The following is a 19,026-nucleotide window of genomic DNA, read 5'->3' as shown; positions in this document are numbered from 1 at the left end:
ACTCCCTCCTGCCACGTACTCTGCGACACGTGAGCTATTTAACTTTCATGTTATCCACAATACGGTTGCACGGTCATCAGGTACCTTGCCATGTCATCCTAGTGTTAGGTTCTGACACGTGGCGAAACCCAGTGGAACAAATTCAAAAAGGCGGTGGTAATCGCATTACGGTCTGGATAAGGGAAAGTGATTTTTTTCTTTCCAGCGAGGATGAAGCGACCTCTAAGTCGGCATCCATCTACTGCCACGTATCTATCGCAAAGATTCTGCGTTTTTGAATAGTCTTTGGAAAAATTCCAAATTGCAATTAATGTGGAACATATAAAAAATTCCAAATTATTATTTTTTTATTCTTTAATCATACAAGTAATCGTCAGCAAATGTGAATACAAATTGTATTGAATTAAAATTTTCTATAAACAAAAGCCAAGAAGAATAGATATGGATCTATTTTTATATTTTCAACCTTTTTATACCTTGTCATTAATAAACCCAAATCATATAAAATCAGTATATACGGTAAAAAAAAAAATATAAAAACGGTTAGTTGGTTCTATTTAACATATAGAGTCCATTTTATAATAATTTTAAAAAATATTTTTAATATTTAAACTTTTTTATTATTTAAGTATTAAAAATATTAAAAATACTTTTTAAAATCACTCCCTTATTTTAAAAATTAAAGTATTAATTTTTTTAGTATCTCAAAAAATTTTAAATTAAAAGTTCCAGAAAATAAAAATTAGTTAGCATTTTAAAGTTGGATAATAAAAATTTAAATGATCAATTTTATTTATCAATATTTTTATTTTTATTTTTATCATTTTTTATTTTTGTTTTTCATATACTTGAAGCGGTAGTAGAGCGGCTTGTTTTTCATTTTCCTGAATTTGCCTCTCCTACGACTCCGTGGGCGGTTTTATTAGTTGCTTATGTGATAAGCACTACTGAAAATAGAATATTTATCATTTTTTATTATTTTTTTACATAATTATAATTATACTGAAAAAAGTGAATAATATGTGATTAATTATGGGTGATAAAAATATGTAAGCAATCATGAACAAACACGTGGCAGTGGATAATGCTCGAAGTAGTTAAGTTTAATAATTTAACACGCACAAAATTATATTATTTTGGTCCACTAATCTCCTATGATGACTACCCATAAAATTAAATTGGTCATTAAAGGAGGGCGATTTCCATACTATAAACCAACGGTTGATAAAGAGATACGTGGGGCATCCGTAATGCAAAAACCCTGGAGTGGGACCCTGCTGCTCACGTGTATGATTACATGCCCCGATTCGCGGCCTGGCCAGAAAGGTTAAGCCATAGCCACCGATCGGATCATACTCCCACATCCGCATCTCTCTCCGTCAAGTGCCCCAGCACAAAGATTCACCGAATATCACTTCTCCAATACCATTGGCCCATAACCCCCAACTCCACATTTTCTACTTCTTCTTCTTCTATAAGAGCAATCAACGTAGAGACTCCTTTCTCTGCTCTACACTCTTTTCTTCTCTTCTCTTGCGGAGACCTAGGGTTTTTGGATGGCATTTCCGTAAATAATGGCGGCTAGTTCTAGAGGCTTCGCGACTCCATTTCGTCTGGAACTGAGAAGTGTTGATGTGTCAACTCTGCCACATCGCGAAATCGAGTTCAGGAAGTGTAGGAGGAGGGTTTCTGTTGATGGAGATCGAATTCGGCTGAGTAGAATCAGATGCTGCTGTTCTGGAAGTACTGGCTCCGGGAAGAGTGTGGAGAAGGCTGAAGAATGGCGGTTTGACTCTAAAAAGAGTTCTCATAGAGTTCGAATCCAGGCTATGCCTTCAATGCCTTTTGCCTCGCCTCAGTGAGTTCCGATCTCACTAACTTATTTTCTCCATTTATTCTTCTTCTCCTTCTTTTTTTCCTTTTCTATTCTACTATGTGTTTGGTCTCTGGGAAAATGGAGAGAGGAGACTGGAACATGCTTAGAAAGGGAATACATGCTTTGGAACACTTTTTTAACAATTTCAGATATGGATTTCTTCTGCTTCTGCTCCTTATCTGTTGCTACAAGTATTTATCAACTTATTTTCCCTTTTTTTTTTGCCAGTTTCTTAGTTCATGAGAAGCGAAGGAATATGTAGAAGAGGATAGGAATACCAAATCGAATGCAATTTGAGTTCTTTTAAACAAAACATTAAAATTTTAAAATTAAATTAAGGCAAAGAAACATTCGAAGAAGTTTTACAAGTGGCTTTCATAGGTGATGAAATAAACGGAGCTGATTGATTTTACTAAGCAAACCGTTTAGATGGTTCAGGATTCAATGCAGGATTCATCATCCATGAGATAGAGTTATAGTTAGCCTCTGTATTACTTATGTACGTCTGCTTGGACTACTTAAGCACTCAAGCGAGACTGTTCTGAACTTTCAAGATAGTTCAGTGCTATATGAAACGCCAAAAAAGATGAACAGATATATGATTGATTTTTCATTTCAGTACTATATGAAAGATAAACAGATGAATGCAATATTTCTGGCCCCAATGATGCCTGGTCAAGTAGAACCATGAATATGGCATGATATCAAAATACATGAACATAGTGAAGGTAGCAAACTTAGCTCAAAATGCGATGAACATATAAGTTGCATTGAACCACTGGATCTGGATGTAGTTTTTCTGCAGCTTGATCCACAGTGGTAATTGATATAGTAAACAGATTATCATTTGCAATTGATATCATCAACAACTAGGTCTGGGGATAAAACATAAACGCTATTATGAGTGTCACTCTAAAAGTTAATGGGCAGTATTGAAAAAGTCATTCGGCAAACCAACGGTAGACTTGATGAATAATTTTATTCCTAGAAGTTGCAGATAATAAGATCATTATGGTAAGCTAAGCTACTTCCTAATGATACAGAAGCTGTTCTTTGGTTTGTAATGCTCCTTTGCCTTTTGATTCCAACAGGTCTCATTTTGTTTCCAAACAAGAAAAGTTCTATCCCCGCTGCACTCCAAGACATTCTGGTCCACAGTCCCGTGATACTCCACCAAAAAGAGGTGATCTATAGTGACCTTGCCATTTTAGTTTCTGAATGCGTTGTAGCTTCTGATTTATGGCCTATGTTGTCATCTAAATGTTGTGCCTAATAACACATCTTTTGTTTACTGGTTCCTTCACCTCAGACACTGGTATTGCAAATGAAAAGGATTGGGGCATCAACTTATTAAGTGAAAATATCAATGAGTCTGGCACTAATGAAGATGGCAGTGCTTGGTATCGAGAGAGTGGGGAAGGCCTTGGTGAAAATGGATACAGATGTAGATGGACAAGGATGGGTGGTCAAAGCCATGATGGTTCCTCGGAATGGAAAGAAATGGTATATAATCATTTATCATACGATATTTTGAATGTATGAAGTATTGTTGATCTGGGACTGAAGCAAATTGAAAGCAACTCTCTGTAAATTAATCCTTGTGATGGAGAATGGTACCCCATTAGTTTAATTACTCCCTTGACATTATTTCCACATTGATGACAATGTGCTTTACATTTATTCAGAAGTTCCACTTAAATTTATGACTAAAAATCTCCAAGACCAACCAGTAGAATGTTTGTGGATTCACAAAGTAAACTAGTATGCCCTTTTACAGAATAATCACATTGATCACCTTGGATTTTCAAGCTACACGTGTATAGAGTTGTTTGAGTTTCTAAGAGGGATTTCTAGTTGGAAAATAAGTTTTTTATTAGTTAATATTAACATTCCACTTGTTTAATAAAAAAATATATTATTTATATCAAAATTCTGGCCTATCAAAACTAAGTTAAAGTTTGGAGGAAATGAGGGATTTATGGGAGAGAAGTTCCATTCTTATGGATATTGGGATTTTTGGTCCCCTTGAAAGATTAGGTCCTCCTCTGCATGAAGCAGAGCCCCTAAAGTTTCCAGAGAAGTGGAGTTACAGGAAATACATTCTGAGGTAGGAAGTTTATTGTAGGCAAAAATCAGGAGTGAAGTGGGTGAAGGGTGGGCATTGCAACTCCAAGTTTTTATGTTGGTTGCAAAAGGTAGGATGAAGAAAAAGATGAAAAAAATTAACTCAAGAAGAGATAGAACAGCATTTATAAACTAGGATCGTATTTCTGAGGACATTTTGACGTCTTTTGGTTGCCTCTGTTAGCTGCCATTGGGAACTTCAGGGTCTGGACTGGTCTCCTATCTCCAATGTTAGTGTTAGGTGGTTGGAACCTACTTTTTTGGAGGAGGAAATCAAAGAGGCTAACATTTAAATGAGAAAAATCTGCAGACCTTGATGACTTATTTTTTTGCTTTTAGGGGCCTTGGTGAATTCCATCGGTTGATGGTCCTCTGAGTAATTTTGTTGAAAAAGAATGTCTTGATTTTTTACGATAAGAATCTAGGACCTCACCTCTTTTAGGCTATTAGTTTCTGAAGAAAATCTAGATGCTCTTGTTGATGTGATTATGTTGGATTAGAATAGGAGGAGGGATGGAGTTTTGCACAGACCGGAAATGTCTTCTTTTTGGTTGTCTTAAGTTTAGTTATGATGGTTCTCCATTGGGAAATCCAGGACAGATAGGGACCAGTGTTGCTTTTTGTTGAGATCTTAACCATGAAGGCTGGAAGGGGCCAAGCCATTGAGATTTAAGAATTTCATGACTTGACATTATTCTTTCTTGGGTGTCTGAAGGGAGCTTCTTAGAAATGGGATAGTTAGTTACCCAAATTGCAAGGGATTGGGTTGCATTTTTGGTTGGATTCCTAGATCAGCCAACCAAGTAGCTGAATAGTTAGGGCAAGTAAGGTGTCTCAACAATTGTGGCATTTGCTGGGGATTTCATGCCTCCCAGAGATGTACTACTTTTAGACTTAGATGTTATGTTTTAATGGTCTTTGGTTCTTGCTGTTTTTTCTGTTATATATGTACTCTTCTAGTGGCTATTAACTTGAAGACTAGCTCAACCTTGTATTTCCAATTCACTTTTAATTATTTGATTGCTTCCAAAAAAAATATTAACCGTCCATTTTTCAGATTTCAACTAACTAATATATGTTCAAACATAGAGAAAGTGTCTGAAGTCTTAACACCTTAGGAATCCTAGATTCTAATATCTACCTTCTAAAATACTTATGTGCTCACCCCCTAGATTCAACATGTATAACATTAAGAAAGAGGAAGTGAAATAATAGTCAAACTTCTACAAAATTACATCCATAAAACATACATAGTTACAAATCTACAAAACTACATCCATAAAACATGCATAGTTACAAATCTACAAAACTACATCCATAAAACATACATAGTTACAAATATAAATAGTAATCAAGTTCAGGGCATTCTCATATGCATTTTCCTTCAACTTCAACATATTTTAGTTTGACCTAAATGCCTTACTATGGTTCTCTAAATTTTTAATGTTTCATTGGATAATGCATATCCTACATAACCTTAGTTTGTTTGACAGATATGAAGCTAAAGCTTTGAGTTATCCCAGGTTGCAAATCATCGTTGTTGGTCAACCAAGCGTTATCACAACTTTGGGGTACCATAGCCTCTCTAATGCATATGTTAGAAATGTATGAATACTGTTGCTGAGGGACACTTAAAACCTTACTAACAAGAATAATTAGTGTCTGCTAGTAGGTACTAGCATGTTTGATTGTTTAGCATTTTTGAAAGAATTTTGTTAGACTCGCATTCTTAGCTCAAGAACCTATTTATTTCTTCGATATATTTTCATTGTTCGGTGGACTATGTAGATAGTATAAATCTTCAAAAAATAACTTAAATTTGTTGAATTATCTGTTTATAGTGATGGTTCCACCAGTTGGTTAAAATGTGCCCGAGTATTCTAGCAGGTTGGACCCCCATGCATGAATCCTCAATACTGATTATTTCATTGATCAATGCATGCACTTCTTAGTGTCTATTTGGTATATTTTGAAGCCTGGGTGCAAAAGCCAAAAGAGAAGTGTGAGGGTCAAGTTTGAAAGCTACCAAGCAATGAAAAAGGCAATGCAATCCTCACTGTTTAGGATGACATATAAATATTTCTAGTAAACTGTCATGATATTTTAGCAGTTCTGGTACTTAAACATTGTTTTTATAACCCATTAAGTATCATCCCAGGTGGATGCATTAATTGGATTTATTGATCTCCTTTACAGTGGTGGGAGAAAAGTGACTGGACGGGATACAAAGAACTAGGTATATTGCTTTCCTTGTTATTTTACCAGAAATGCTGAAAATCACATAAATAGACTTTACTTTGTATAGATTCCTATTTCACTGATTTTAACTTCATTGGAGTAATTACTTTCTTTTTGCTTGATATCTTTCTCTCAAGGTAGATCTACTGTTCTAGTAAGCTGTAGGGGACTGCCATGCAAATGACCAACCCATTCGATATCCTGTTATCTTGAAATCCTTGTTGGTGATTGAGTACATTTTTCCAAACATCTTAAACATAGCAGGGAGCGATTTTTGGCATACCTACACTTCCTCTTTTTTTTCCCCCTTTGATAGATGTCTTGTGCATATTCACATTAACAATCAAAAGATGACATTTTCGTAAATATAACTACAAGTCAAATATGCTCATATATATTCCCACTGTGAATAGTAGAGCATTATGGAACTTTATTTAAGTGCTCATTTTTATTAGGGTTGATATTTCATAGGTGTGGAGAAATCTGGAAGGAATGCTGAAGGGGATTCATGGTGGGAAACATGGCAAGAAGTTCTTCATCAAGATGAATGGAGGTCTTGTCTTTATTATTGTCTACTGCACTTAAAGATAACTTCTGATTTTTGCAAACACCACTGTATGCACAAATTAAAGTTTTCTAGTTTAGCATGGTGACAATTTGTAGTAATTGTGGATACCATAATTACCAAATTTTAAATTTGTAGTAATCTAGCTAGGATAGAGAGGAGTGCACAGAAACAAGCAAAATCAGGCACCGAGAATGCTGGGTGGTATGAGAAGTGGTAAGGAAATCATTCACTGTCCCATAGTTTTATTATTATTTGCATTATTATACACTTAAGCAACAGAAACCTATTGAGTTTGTATCTGATAATATATGCCTTTATTTGTTTTATTTAGGTGGGAGAAATATGATGCTAAAGGCTCAACTGAGAAAGGAGCACATAAGTACGGTAGACTGAATGAACAATCATGGTGGGAGAAGTGGGGAGAGCATTATGATGGAAGAGGATCCGTTCTAAAATGGTTTTCTCTAATTATCCCTTAAAACTACTTTGAACTTAAATATGCTCTGCATGAAGTTGTCCTATTCTCTCATACAAATATATTTCATGTAATCTGAAACTATTAATTTGTACATGGGAATATAAAAAAGATGATAAACTGCATTTCTGCACTCCGTCTTCCTCTCTTGTTGTTTAATACTGTGCATTGAAAAGAACTAATATATTCTGCATTGTGTCGTTCTTCTACTCGTCTTTTCCTCCAATAAGATCCTTCTTAGCTTTCAAGGGTTGATAAAAAGAAAAAGAAAAAAAAAAGGGGAACAGGAAAATGAGATTCTGCTTTCTGTTATACTAAATTTCTTATTTCCTTTCCTCAGGACAGATAAATGGGCTGAGACTGAACTAGGAACCAAATGGGGTGACAAGTGGGAAGAGAAATTCTTTGCTGGCATAGGTTCACGTCAAGGGGAGACTTGGCATCTCTCTCCCAGTGGTGATCGTATGTCTAATCCCTGTAACTCAATGGAATATATTTGATTCTATGTGTCTGATCTGCCTTTAGCACATCAAATTTTGAACATGTGATTGAACTATTTATTGGTTACCTATGAAGTTAATTCTATATCATTCTATGTTACGATGTGAAGCAATTGATGTCCGTATACAAGCCTTGACTAGGATCCTTTAGATTGTGGCAAGTTTTGATTTATGAAAATCTTTTTCAGGTACATTTTTCCTCTTAGTTACAATGTGCTGAAAACAACAAAGACAAAAAACTGAAACTATTTATAAAGGTTTTCCACGTATTCCAGGTCAGACTACCCCACCCAGAGGTCCTAGGAGGGGAGCAAATAGGTTAGACCAGAATCATATAATAGAATAACTTGTATTATCTCTCTATGCTTTTAAGATGCTTAGAGCCTTTTGCAGTAGTCGAAGTGAATATATTGAAATCAAGAAAAGCTTATTCAAGCACAGATTGGACCATTAATTGTCAGATTTGGTTGTTCATAATGTACACCTGCCACTGATTAAACTTTTTGACAATTTGACCAGAAAAAAACTTCCTCTGTGCATTTTTATTTATTTGCGTTTTGTTTGTGTGATCTACGAGATTCAAGTAATAGTTTCATCTATTGTTTAGGCTGGTCAAGGACATGGGGAGAAGAACACTTTGGAAATGGGTATGCATCTTTACCTATATGATCTTCCTACAAATTTGAGCAAAGCTTTTTACGTGATATGTTCTGCTGAAACAAATTCCTATTACTCCAGCACAGTGCCTTGTACATGAATTGTTTTATATGCTATTTGGATAACTTTGATGCCTTCTTTCTGTATCAGTAAGGTGCACAAATACGGCCAGAGCACAACGGGTGAAAGCTGGGATATTGTTGTCGATGAGGAAACCTATTACGAGTAAGATGATGCCTTTTTTTAATTACTCCAATTAAATATATATACATACATATCTGGATGAAATAATTTTAATGGGCTGCGTGTTTCCCACATTAAATCATTAAAGACTTGTTTGGAAACTGTTTTTCTATTTTGACAAATTTTATTTTAAACATATTTATGAGAATTTATTCTAAAAAATAGGATGATTTTTTGAGAACAAATTTGAGGTGTTTTTGAAGTGTTGGGCTGTGTCAAGAAAACTGTTTTAGCAGAATTTTGTTCATATTCGAAAATGTTGCCAAACTAGTCCCTAAGATTTTTGGTTGTAGTTTTGTGTGATGTCTTAAGTTTTTGATAAAACGAGAGTTTTGATGATGAAGGGCCGAACCTCACTACGGATGGGCTGACGTTGTGGGTAATTCAAGTCAGTTACTATCAATAGAACCTCTGGAGAGGCCGCCTGGTGTCTACCCAAATCTCGACTTTGGGACATCTCCACCACCCCCAGACGATGACTCCCCAGATACCCCTGCATCTTCACAATGAAGAGCGTGATAAATCATTGCACTCACGTGTCTTGCCTCATTTATTCATTCTTTTGAATATCGATATTTCCAGTTTTCAGTTACCAGTTTGTGCTCTGATTTCTTTAACGACATTATTCATGTAATGTGTTGGGTTTATTTATTTATATTTGATGTTGAAGATGTTGCATAGCATAATAAGTTTATTTTGGATGACATCATTCAGCTATAAAAGGGGAGAACCTAGTGATTGAATTTTTTCGGCGACTAGGCCCTCGTGCCCAAACATTTAGGCTTCGAGAAGCTAGGCTGGATTTAGGGGAAAATTAGCGAGAGGGAAAAAAAAAGATTGGGCCCGCATGGAAAATGTAGAAGAAAGGTCCAATCGTACCCATGGCTCGGCTCGGCCTCGATTTAAGGATATTGGGCTGGGCTTTGAAGAACAATAGAATACAATTGGGCTGGACAAGAAATTTGGGTTGAGCCCGCTTCTAGAGTAGTTTTGGGCTATAGTCCTGGGGTAACAGAGCTAGCCTTCATTTCAAGGTCTGATCCGGGCTTGTTCCAGTGGGCCCAGTGTAAGATTGGGCTGGCCTACAAAAAGAGAAAATTGAAAGGTAGGACGGGTCACAGAAGAGAGGAGAAACTTGAAAGTTAAGGGGAGGGGAAACTAGTGGAAGAGGACTACAGGTGAGAGGAAGCCATCCAGATAGGGACTCAATTTAAGGCCCAGCCCAAGATTGAGTAGAACCATTAGGTACAATTCAAAATCCAAGCTGAGATTTGGGGCGACAGCCAAATAATTGATTCCCTTGTTGGCAGGCAGAAAGGTTCACATAGGTTCAGGGCCTTAATCATCCCTCCAGTATGCTTGAATACCCGTAAGGCCCTGGCTCTACCGTGGGGATCTCATACGATGCCCAAATTTGAAGCAACTTACGTTTCCGTGGTCTTTTCAGACCAGTTCCTGTATTTTAAATCTGAAATTTGAGCATCTCACTAGAAGTACTCGAGCGCAAACCACTAGGCCTATTCATTCAGAAACCTTTGAATCCTACGCTGAAAACTCATTTAAAAAAGTCCTACATTTATTTAAAGAGCCCACCTTGGCTGATTACATTGACCTTGGCCGTCGAGTGACCATGTTACTTGTCACCAACTTCCAGAAATAGACTCGGTTCTATGATACCTCTGAGAAGAAAGAAAAATAAAGTCAAGTTGCTGACAATTACCAATTTGATGATTGGTTTCATATCCGTGACTTCCCGATGCCCAATGCCTGAACTTCACTGCAAAGCAAGGAAGTGGAAGGGAAAAAGGATGAAAAAGGAAATACAAAAAACTCAAAAAAAAAAAAAAATATTAGCGGCGTTCACAAAATTGGATGAGCAACTGCACTATCCATTGGATTTATATACAGTGGGGGTGGGGCTAATCACTAACTATGCAGGATGGTCCAAAGGATTTTCGCTTAGAGCTGCAAATTGTTCAAGTGGGGTCAAAGAATTAACAAATGAAAGGGGCACTAGAGTAGCGAAACAACTCTTTGACCAGAGGTGAAAGGTGCATGAATCCCTTTAGTCTGAAAGCATCTCTTCCAACTCAGGCTCCTCAGATGCGAGTACACCATAATCCAAGCCTGTTCCATTTGCTAGGCCAGTCTCCTGAGGGCCAGTTTGATCCTCTTCATCATCTGGATCCATCCACTCTAGCTCATCATCCATATTCTGATCATCTTCATCAAAATCTTTTCTTGTGGCATTACTCTCCTTCCCAGATTTTTGAGAACCCGGATCTCTCTTTGCATTAGCTCCAGACTCTTCACATATGCAGGAGGATGGGTTCTCATGAAACTCGCCTCTGCCTGGCCTCACCTCATTTGGCTCCCCCATGAAGCCTCTCTGATAAGCACGGACTCTAGAGGCAAACACTTCCCAACTCGTGTTACCTTTATTCAGGAACAACCGAGATAGTTTTTTGGCATTTGGACGAATGGTAGGCTTGTGTCCAAAATATCTCCTGCAATGAAGAGACATGTCAAAGTTCGTAAGCAGTTTGAATTCTGTTCCTTGACAACATTGAAGGTGCAAGCACAGAACAAAAAATAGAGCATACCTTCGCCCAGCTAATATTTTGGCCATGTTTCCATTGTTGTTGGTAACAAATACATCACTTTCATCACAAACTATGAAGTCAAGTGCAGCCATGCGAGCAGAAAACGCAGCAAATGGTTGCAGTTCCTCTTTCCGGCCTATAGTGTCTTTTGAATAGAAATTTGGGAAGAGTGCCTTTAGAGGTGCCAATGTCTCTTCCCCTCCGTATACTTCACCAGATGCCACGTAAATATGAACATCACTGCCATATCCCAGCGCTCTCAGCATTAGACCAACTTCTTCTGGAGTGAGTGGGCATTTTCCATGCCTCCTTTCCTTGTCTGGGTTGCTAGTCTGCAAATCAATCAAATAGAAATGTCATGGATTATGATATATACACACCATCTCTTGAATTGGATACTTTGAAGTAATATCCAGATTAAACTGGATGGGGATGAAATTCAGCATATGGTGATAGACTATCACTATTTCTGTGGATGGATCCTCACTATAATAGTTGTGTAACATGTGTTTGCATTATCTTTATGTTTGAATCTTGTTTTTGAACCCTTCAAATTTGAAGTTTGCAAGAATAGTTATCAAATGATGTATTAAATCATGCATTACTGGTATCTATATTTTTGGTACTGCATATTGTGCATCATAAGATACACTTCAATTAATAGAAAGCAACAAGAAATACATGTAATAGCTAGAAAATGAAGCATTTAGTAATTATTAATCATTTCAACCAAAAAAACAAAAAATATTTCCAGGTATTCCCTTTTATCTTTAAAAGGAAAAAAAAAGCAAGGTTTAGATGAGATAAAAGCATAAAGGAGATAATCTCTCACAGACATACATGTAAAGTTTTCCACCTCTTTCGTATTGCACCCAGCTCTTTCCTTTCCTTTTCTCCCCCACCATAGTAGCATCCTGAGAATGCAAGCATATCGGGTTCAAACCTGTGACAACAAAGCATCTGATGGCATAAAGAAACTTTCTCACCTTCTCATAATTGGCAGTTTCTTGAATATTAAAATCACATAGCCATGACTTGTTCATTATGATTTTTTCCTATGTAATCTCATTGGGAATGAAAATAAACACCCCCCCCCCCCCCCCACAAAAAAAAAGAGAGGAAAATTTTCCTACTATAATGTCCATATGCTCATATAGATTCAAAAGCTAGGTTGCAAAGCAACTTCTTGCACCATATGGTTCATAAGCACACATCCTCTCATCACAATTGTTTTTTCTCCACTCTAAGGGCCACAATGTCATTTACCCTTCAAAAGTATGCAAGGAACACCAATGAAGAGTGAAAATTTACTGTTCAGTTCAAGTGGTATTGACAGCTCATTGCCAACATCCATACAAGCATGCAATACAATGGGCTTGACCAAAAGAGCAAGGAACGTATATTGTTTGTCGATACATCCAATGATACAGGATCATATCAACATGTGAATAGAGAAAAGCTAATTAAGAGCTTTAATAAAAGATCAAATCAAATTAAGAACTTTATCAAGGGTCACCAGACTACCTCAGGTGCAGGGCAATATAATGCTTGCTTCTTATCCTCATTCGGTGGACCAATTCTCGGCCCATGTCAAGTATAGGATCAGTGAACCTTAAAGCATGGTAGTTTACTCTACATCTTAGCTTCTGTAGATCTGTGTCCAACTTATTTGCAAGTCTATAATCAAACTTGGTGAGCCGAACAATCTGTCAATGAAGGAAAACGATAATTGTCAATTTTGGAAAAATCCAAAATTCATTCAAGGTCAAATTGGAAAACTGAACACAGTATAGAGTTGTCCAAACAACTTAAGATTGGCTAATATTGTCGATGGATATGTTGATATCCCAATTCAGATGTTTCAATTGGATAGGTCAACATCAATTTTGAAATCCAAGAAAAAGAAAATTGAAACTCTATGAAATTGGACAAGAAAACGTGAGATCATAAATGAAATAAATGAAACGTCAAGAATCGCAAACAAGAATACACACAAAACTCATCAAATATTGCAAGAAAATTCACAGGTAGCAGGTACTGCTGCTTTAGATAAACATGAATACTGGTGAGCTTATACATTATGTTCACAAATTTTGTATTAGATGATAAACTTCGACAATAACATATATGTTGTCTTTGAATAATCCAACTACAATTATCACAATGCATTAACAAGAACAAACTACCAGAGAAGTTTAATACAACTGGATGAATATCAGAGATGAAAATTCTCATGGGAAATAAAAATTTATAACCTTCCCATGTAAATTTCTTGTTTGCCTATAAAAAAACACATAATCCTTTTTTCCAAAAGAAAAACAAAATCCCTAGATGATACCCTGATGTTGTATAGCTCATGGATTTCATGACAATGTCATTACATTTTTTTTTCTTTTTTTGATATGTAAAGAGAGGCATATAAATTAAAAAGAGGCGCCAAAATGGCGACTCAAAGACAATGTCATTACTTTTACACCCAAGGGACATAATTTTAAGATATTGTTAAAAATGGCAAATGGATAAAATGAACAACTGATACAATTGTCGGTCCCTTCACAATATCAAGATGCAAGCCGAATGAATGATTTTTTAGAACAGGTAGCATGTTTTCACAGAACAGAGATAGACTGTGATGATGTGTTACCACTGCAATGGGATATTTTCTGTTTCATTTAAGGCTATTAGTCGGACAGAACCCAGACCTGAACCCTGACCCCAACATAATTTCAAATGGGCCTTACTTGCTTAAGGCCAATGTTGAATATTGCTTAAAATAGGGCTCATGTGATATAATAGCAAATGATCTCACAGGCAAGGATCCTGGTCTACCATTAAGTATTATTATATCAACAAAAAAAGGTTCCATTGAGAAACCAACAAATTAAGCTCTATTCAAGTAAATGTATGGTTTAAGAGAGAAACATCTAGTGTTCCTAGAAAGAAGACAAGATAAAAGTAAGTAATAACATACAGATACCAAACCTACAAAAACTAAAAGCCCAACATGCAATTTATAAAAGAAACATGAGAATGCATACGCTGAAAAACAAACAGCAAAAGTTTTGGAGAACCGAAAACTTACATGCCTTTTCAAAATAACAGGTAGTACACGACTTTGATAGCATCTTTCACTACACTTCCTTGGAACACGCATAGTATAAGGAGTCCCAGTTTTCCCTTTCTTTTCAGGAAGCTGTTTTATGATTTTAACATCCTTTGATAGATACTTAATAAACCAATCAACATCAAAGATCTCTGAGAAATTACTGCAGAAGACAGAGTAACAAATTTGTTAACTGATATCACAGCAAGATGCTCTTTTTAAGATTTGAATACTAAGAACCAACAACAAAATATAAATTGCAAAAAGGTAGCAGAACGCATATGCTCATTCAATGACTAACCTAGCATCCCTCCAAAAGGACTTCTGATCCAGTTTTGGAACGACAAGCGTAGCATTTAAAATGCGGGCAGCGACAACAGCATCTGTTATCTGAAAATGGCAGGTGTAACAAGCTCAGCCTGAGCAACAAATTTAATAACATGATAAAAAATTCTGTAACTAAAAGGTAAAACAACAATAGCACCATAGTGCAATCATTGTAGACATAAGATATATCACTGAGGGAACAAGTATTCGCTTGAAGCCAATATCGAAGTAACTCTATTGCAATGAACATATCACAGAAAGAGATCATTGTAGCATGCAAGGTTAAGAATCTCACTGTTACTTTTCTAACCCTGCACTACAGTGATAAAAAACAAGAATACCAAATAATAAAAAGAAGCCTGTGGCTCTATTGCAATGAACATATCACAGAAAGAGATCATTGTAGCATGCAGATCTCACCATTACTTTTCTAACCCTGGAGCACTACAGTGATAAAAAACAAGAATATCAAATAATAGAAAGAAGCCTGTAGCTCTATTGCAATGAACATATCACAGAAAGAGATCATTGTAGCATGCGGATCTCACCGTTACTTTTCTAACCCTGGAGCACTACAGTGATAAAAAACAAGAATATCAAATAATAGAAAGAAGCCTTGTGATGATAACCACATCAATAAAGCATGCAAAACAACTTTCTACATCTTTATATGTCAGTAACATCTTAAACACAGCAAGATGTTTATCTGACTACTCACAAAATCCTAATATGAGTTTTTGACATAGACAAAATAAAAAAAAATTATCTGACTACTTACAAGATCCTAATATGAGTTTTTGACATAGACAATAATAATTCCTTCTTCTCCAGTTTATTTTTGTGATGTAGCAAAGGTGCAAAATTAGAAACATGCTGTGATAGGAAATGCACTATGACATATGCGTTGATAAGAAAATCAAATGAAAATACAGAGGTGAGATGAGAGTTTAAAAAGTGATGGCTTAAAGCAGTTGTTAAGGCCACCATCAAGGGTGAGGCCAGTGCAACCGTAAAAAAAAACTTACAACATAACAGCTTACGCCTCATCTATAAAACAGCAAATAGTAATAATGAATATGCCTTACATGAATTTTGCAAAGTTTGGTACATTTGTGTTACACTATCTTTCACTTAATTTTGTGAGTTTTTAGGAGAAACCATTGAGAAAAATAAAGTGATGACTATATGCAAAATTTAAATGAGTGTCACATGTGTAAATCATCTTGTAGAGAAAATATGACATTTAATCAAAACTGTTAAACTTAGGGCATCGGCATTGACACTAAAATTTATGACGTAGGAAGAAATCTAGAAAGAACATCCAAAAGACATCTTTTTGCATAGGTAGCTAATAAAATGAGAAAATTTGCAAAAAGAAACAAAAAGTGATGAAAACAGGTGGTAGTGAACAGTGGCATCAGAGCGCACGTTGAACTCTATGTTGCTTACTCAATAACTAACATTTATTTCATCGTTCATTGCTTTACAACCTTGTATTCGATACTTCAAAACTAATATATAAGTTTTTTGTAATAGAAATCAATAAAACACATCTCTGTTTGACTTTGTACAGAACTAGCATAAGTCTTCAATCTGACTCACGAAGGCTATAATGCAATTCATGTTGAGTTCTGCGTTCATAAGCTATATACCCTAAGGCATAGCAGTTCAACTAAAAACCCAACCTTCATTTCAGTTTCCTATGCTGCTTGTACCATTACTTAAACCTTCAGCCCAAAGGAGGAAAGCAAACTCCCTCCAAGGCCAATGAAGAAGAGTTAGCATATAAACATGCTTCTCTTTTTTTTTTTTGATAGGTAAGGATCTGAACTTGGATAAATTTTAACTAATATATAATATGAATGCTACAAGAATTACCCCAGTTCTCTGTTGATTTAAGCCTCCACTGGTAGCAATCATCAAGAATCGATTGGGAACTGTGATAGCTACAGCTTCTGTAACATGAAAAGCATGGTTAGATCAAGACTCAAATTATTAAATTGAAAACACAATGCAAGTGCAGAAAGATAAAATAATTGCTACACATTACAAAGCCAAAGGTTAGCAAGCAACAATTAAAGAAACCCTAGAAACAATATGAATGGAGTGGAAGCATTTGACGATAAGAGCTGCTTTGTTCCTATTAAGTTTCGCAAGAAACGGGGATTCAAAACCCTAAATAGCAACCCGAAAACTAAAAAAAAAAAAAAATCCTTCAGTAATCTGAAACTGGAAATGGAAAAATCCTAAATCTCCTATCTCTTTCCCGAATTAGAAACGGACTACAACGCCAAATCAAGGCATCATTCAACCAAAAAAGAAAAGCATTGAACCAAATCACCGAAAGAGTTCATAAACAAATACACACTTCCAAACTTATGGCTCGCGTTGCTGCATCCATGGTAGAATTTCGAAAATCTCGAACTCCACAGGTCATGATCCGATCTTCCACCGCCACTCTACAGTGCAAAAACAAGAAAGCAAATAAAGCAAGAACAGATCCACCGACTAATAAAAAGAAAGAAAGAAAGGAAGAAAAAGAAAAATGCCGGTATAGAAAAAAATAAATTCGCAAAAGAAAATACCCTAACCGGAACACTAAACTTCACGGCTCCATTCGAACCCTCGCCGCGACTGCCGAACTGAACGACCAAAACAGATTGTGACTAAAAATGCCAGAAAGACGAGATAGCCAAAAATAAATAAAAGGAGATATGACGAGAGAGATCACCGGGACAAAGTAGTTGTGGCGGGAGCGGAGGTGATCGGTGTCTAGGGGAGGAGGAACGAGGAAGGAGAGGAGAGCTAAGAAGAGGAGGATGCCGCCGCAGACGACGGCGATAATCGGAGCCAGACAGCGGAGGCGGTTATTGCTGTGGTGTCGCCGCCTGAGCAAAACCATGGCGGTGGCGATGGTCGAGTAGAGCACAGGCGCTTCCCTCGAGTTCCTAGAGAGGACAAAATGAGGGCACGATCTCTACCATCAGCATTTTCTCAAGCGGAATCTACAATAACGACAACCGTCCCTCCACGACGCATCTTCAGCTACTGCTCTGGCGCCGATAGAAAAAACATGATGCAGCAGCGCCCAAAAGCAAAGCAAATCACCTCGAACGAAGCGAGGCTGGCTGGGCTCACCCTTGAGGCCACTTTCTATTTCTGCAAATTCCCGACCCTATTCAGTCGCCCCCGCCCCTAGTCCAAACTTCTATCGGAACCTCCCTGTCACGTGCACCGAACATCTCTACCATCCGTTCTACACTTCTATCGGACCTCTCTATATATATAATATATTTTTTCTTTATTTTTTTATTATTTATTTTGTAAAATAAAAAAAATATTAAAAACATTAAGTGGTATACATAATTAATATATAATAAAATACGATCCTCATTTATTAAATACAAAAAGCTAAAGGTATTAATACCAAAATAGCGTAATTTTTTTTATATAGAAAAGATGTGATGTTTTAATTTGTTATATAGTTATAAATTTATTTGCCATGTCATCATCTTTTACTCTTTTAGTCAATTAAAAACTAATTAACCAAATGAAAATGATCATAAAAAAGATTGGAGTAGGACGTGCAATTGGAGGGAACGAATTCCTTAAATAAAGTAGAAAAAGGGCTTAGATTGTTAATGAGGCAATTCCTTATGTCTTACTTCAAATGATAATGTTTTCATAGTATATAATATTCATGTGCCTCCCATTATAGGCAAGGTATCATCATCCCATATAGTCACTTTTGTCTTCTATTGCTAGCGACTCCACTCATGGATTACACATAAATAATAGGAGGAAGCACACCTCCTGGAACTAGAAGCCACTTAGCAAAATGAGAAGCCCTCTTTAACAATGATTAGTGCCTAGTAGTACGTGTAAGAATATACTATGGGTGCAAACATAGTCGGCCCTTATAGGGAAATTACTTCCAGCCTATGTTTTGACTCCAAAAAGCATCCCAAAAAAAAAACAAAAAAAATTATAATATTTGTAATACTTAAAAATTTTAATTTTTCAAATATTAAAAATTTTATAAACACTTCCAATAATCATTTTCAAACGCACTCTAAAAATATTTTATAGAATTACTGTCAAACGTACTATAAGAATAATCAAAATAAAATATTTTATTATGTCACTGATTCATATATTTAAAAAATAATTTTTATAAGTAATAAGATTTTTTTTTCAGAAAATTATATAAAAAATCAACCAAAACACTAAAAAAAAGTGTTCTAAAAAAGTGGTATAATTCTCAAAAGATTACTTAAAAAAAAAAATGGTTTAAAATTTGTTTTTATTTTAA

General features: G+C 36.0%; 2 protein-coding genes across 4 annotated transcripts; one reads left to right on the top strand and one right to left on the bottom strand.

Moving 5' to 3' along the window:
• Nucleotides 1–1,239: 1,239 nt before the first annotated feature.
• Nucleotides 1,240–9,364, top strand: LOC117906005. 2 transcript variants are annotated; one of them, XM_034818933.1, is made up of 12 exons: nt 1,240–1,858; nt 2,968–3,059; nt 3,186–3,379; nt 5,976–6,041; nt 6,197–6,236; nt 6,710–6,791; nt 6,942–7,019; nt 7,138–7,263; nt 7,622–7,743; nt 8,389–8,428; nt 8,589–8,663; nt 9,026–9,364. In XM_034818933.1, exons 1-12 carry the CDS (start codon nt 1,575–1,577, stop codon nt 9,189–9,191), a joined length of 1,365 nt encoding a protein of 454 aa, XP_034674824.1. In that variant the 5' UTR covers nt 1,240–1,574; the 3' UTR covers nt 9,192–9,364. The 2 variants fall into 2 exon arrangements, with proteins under 2 accessions (XP_034674824.1, XP_034674825.1); XM_034818934.1 differs by lacking the exon at nt 5,976–6,041 and having other exon boundaries at nt 1,269–1,858.
• An 872-nt stretch (nt 9,365–10,236) lies between these two features.
• Nucleotides 10,237–17,937, bottom strand: LOC117906004 (O-fucosyltransferase 16). 2 transcript variants are annotated; one of them, XM_034818931.1, is made up of 10 exons: nt 17,446–17,937; nt 17,300–17,356; nt 17,083–17,173; nt 16,593–16,669; nt 14,689–14,777; nt 14,367–14,550; nt 12,809–12,990; nt 12,125–12,227; nt 11,285–11,616; nt 10,237–11,188 (listed from the first exon to the last, which is right to left on the bottom strand). In XM_034818931.1, exons 1-10 carry the CDS (start codon nt 17,614–17,616, stop codon nt 10,747–10,749), a joined length of 1,728 nt encoding a protein of 575 aa, XP_034674822.1. In that variant the 5' UTR covers nt 17,617–17,937; the 3' UTR covers nt 10,237–10,746. The 2 variants fall into 2 exon arrangements, with proteins under 2 accessions (XP_034674822.1, XP_034674823.1); XM_034818932.1 differs by having other exon boundaries at nt 17,306–17,356; nt 17,446–17,936.
• Between the last annotated feature and the right edge of the window lie 1,089 nt (nt 17,938–19,026).

Source organism: Vitis riparia, chromosome 18, assembly GCF_004353265.1.
Source record: "Vitis riparia cultivar Riparia Gloire de Montpellier isolate 1030 chromosome 18, EGFV_Vit.rip_1.0, whole genome shotgun sequence".
NCBI classification, from domain to species: Eukaryota; Viridiplantae; Streptophyta; class Magnoliopsida; order Vitales; family Vitaceae; genus Vitis; species Vitis riparia.
Note: the sequence above shows the minus strand (reverse complement) of the source record. Positions and strands in the feature narration are given on the sequence as shown.

What these genes read in the sequence shown, in the direction of transcription:
- LOC117906005 (XM_034818933.1), top strand. Translation starts at nt 1,575, where the DNA reads ATGGCGGCTAGTTCTAGAGGCTTCGCGACTCCATTTCGTCTGGAACTG. An exon ending in GACGGGATACAAAGAACTAG is followed by an intron (nt 6,237 to 6,709) that starts GTATATTGCTTT and finishes GATATTTCATAG; the next exon opens with GTGTGGAGAAATCTGGAAGG. An exon ending in GCTGGGTGGTATGAGAAGTG is followed by an intron (nt 7,020 to 7,137) that starts GTAAGGAAATCA and finishes TGTTTTATTTAG; the next exon opens with GTGGGAGAAATATGATGCTA.
- LOC117906004 (XM_034818931.1), bottom strand. Translation starts at nt 17,616, where the DNA reads ATGGTTTTGCTCAGGCGGCGACACCACAGCAATAACCGCCTCCGCTGT. An exon ending in TCCTTTTGGAGGGATGCTAG is followed by an intron (nt 14,551 to 14,688) that starts GTTAGTCATTGA and finishes TGTCTTCTGCAG; the next exon opens with TAATTTCTCAGAGATCTTTG. An exon ending in TATATTGCCCTGCACCTGAG is followed by an intron (nt 12,228 to 12,808) that starts GTAGTCTGGTGA and finishes TTGTTGTCACAG; the next exon opens with GTTTGAACCCGATATGCTTG.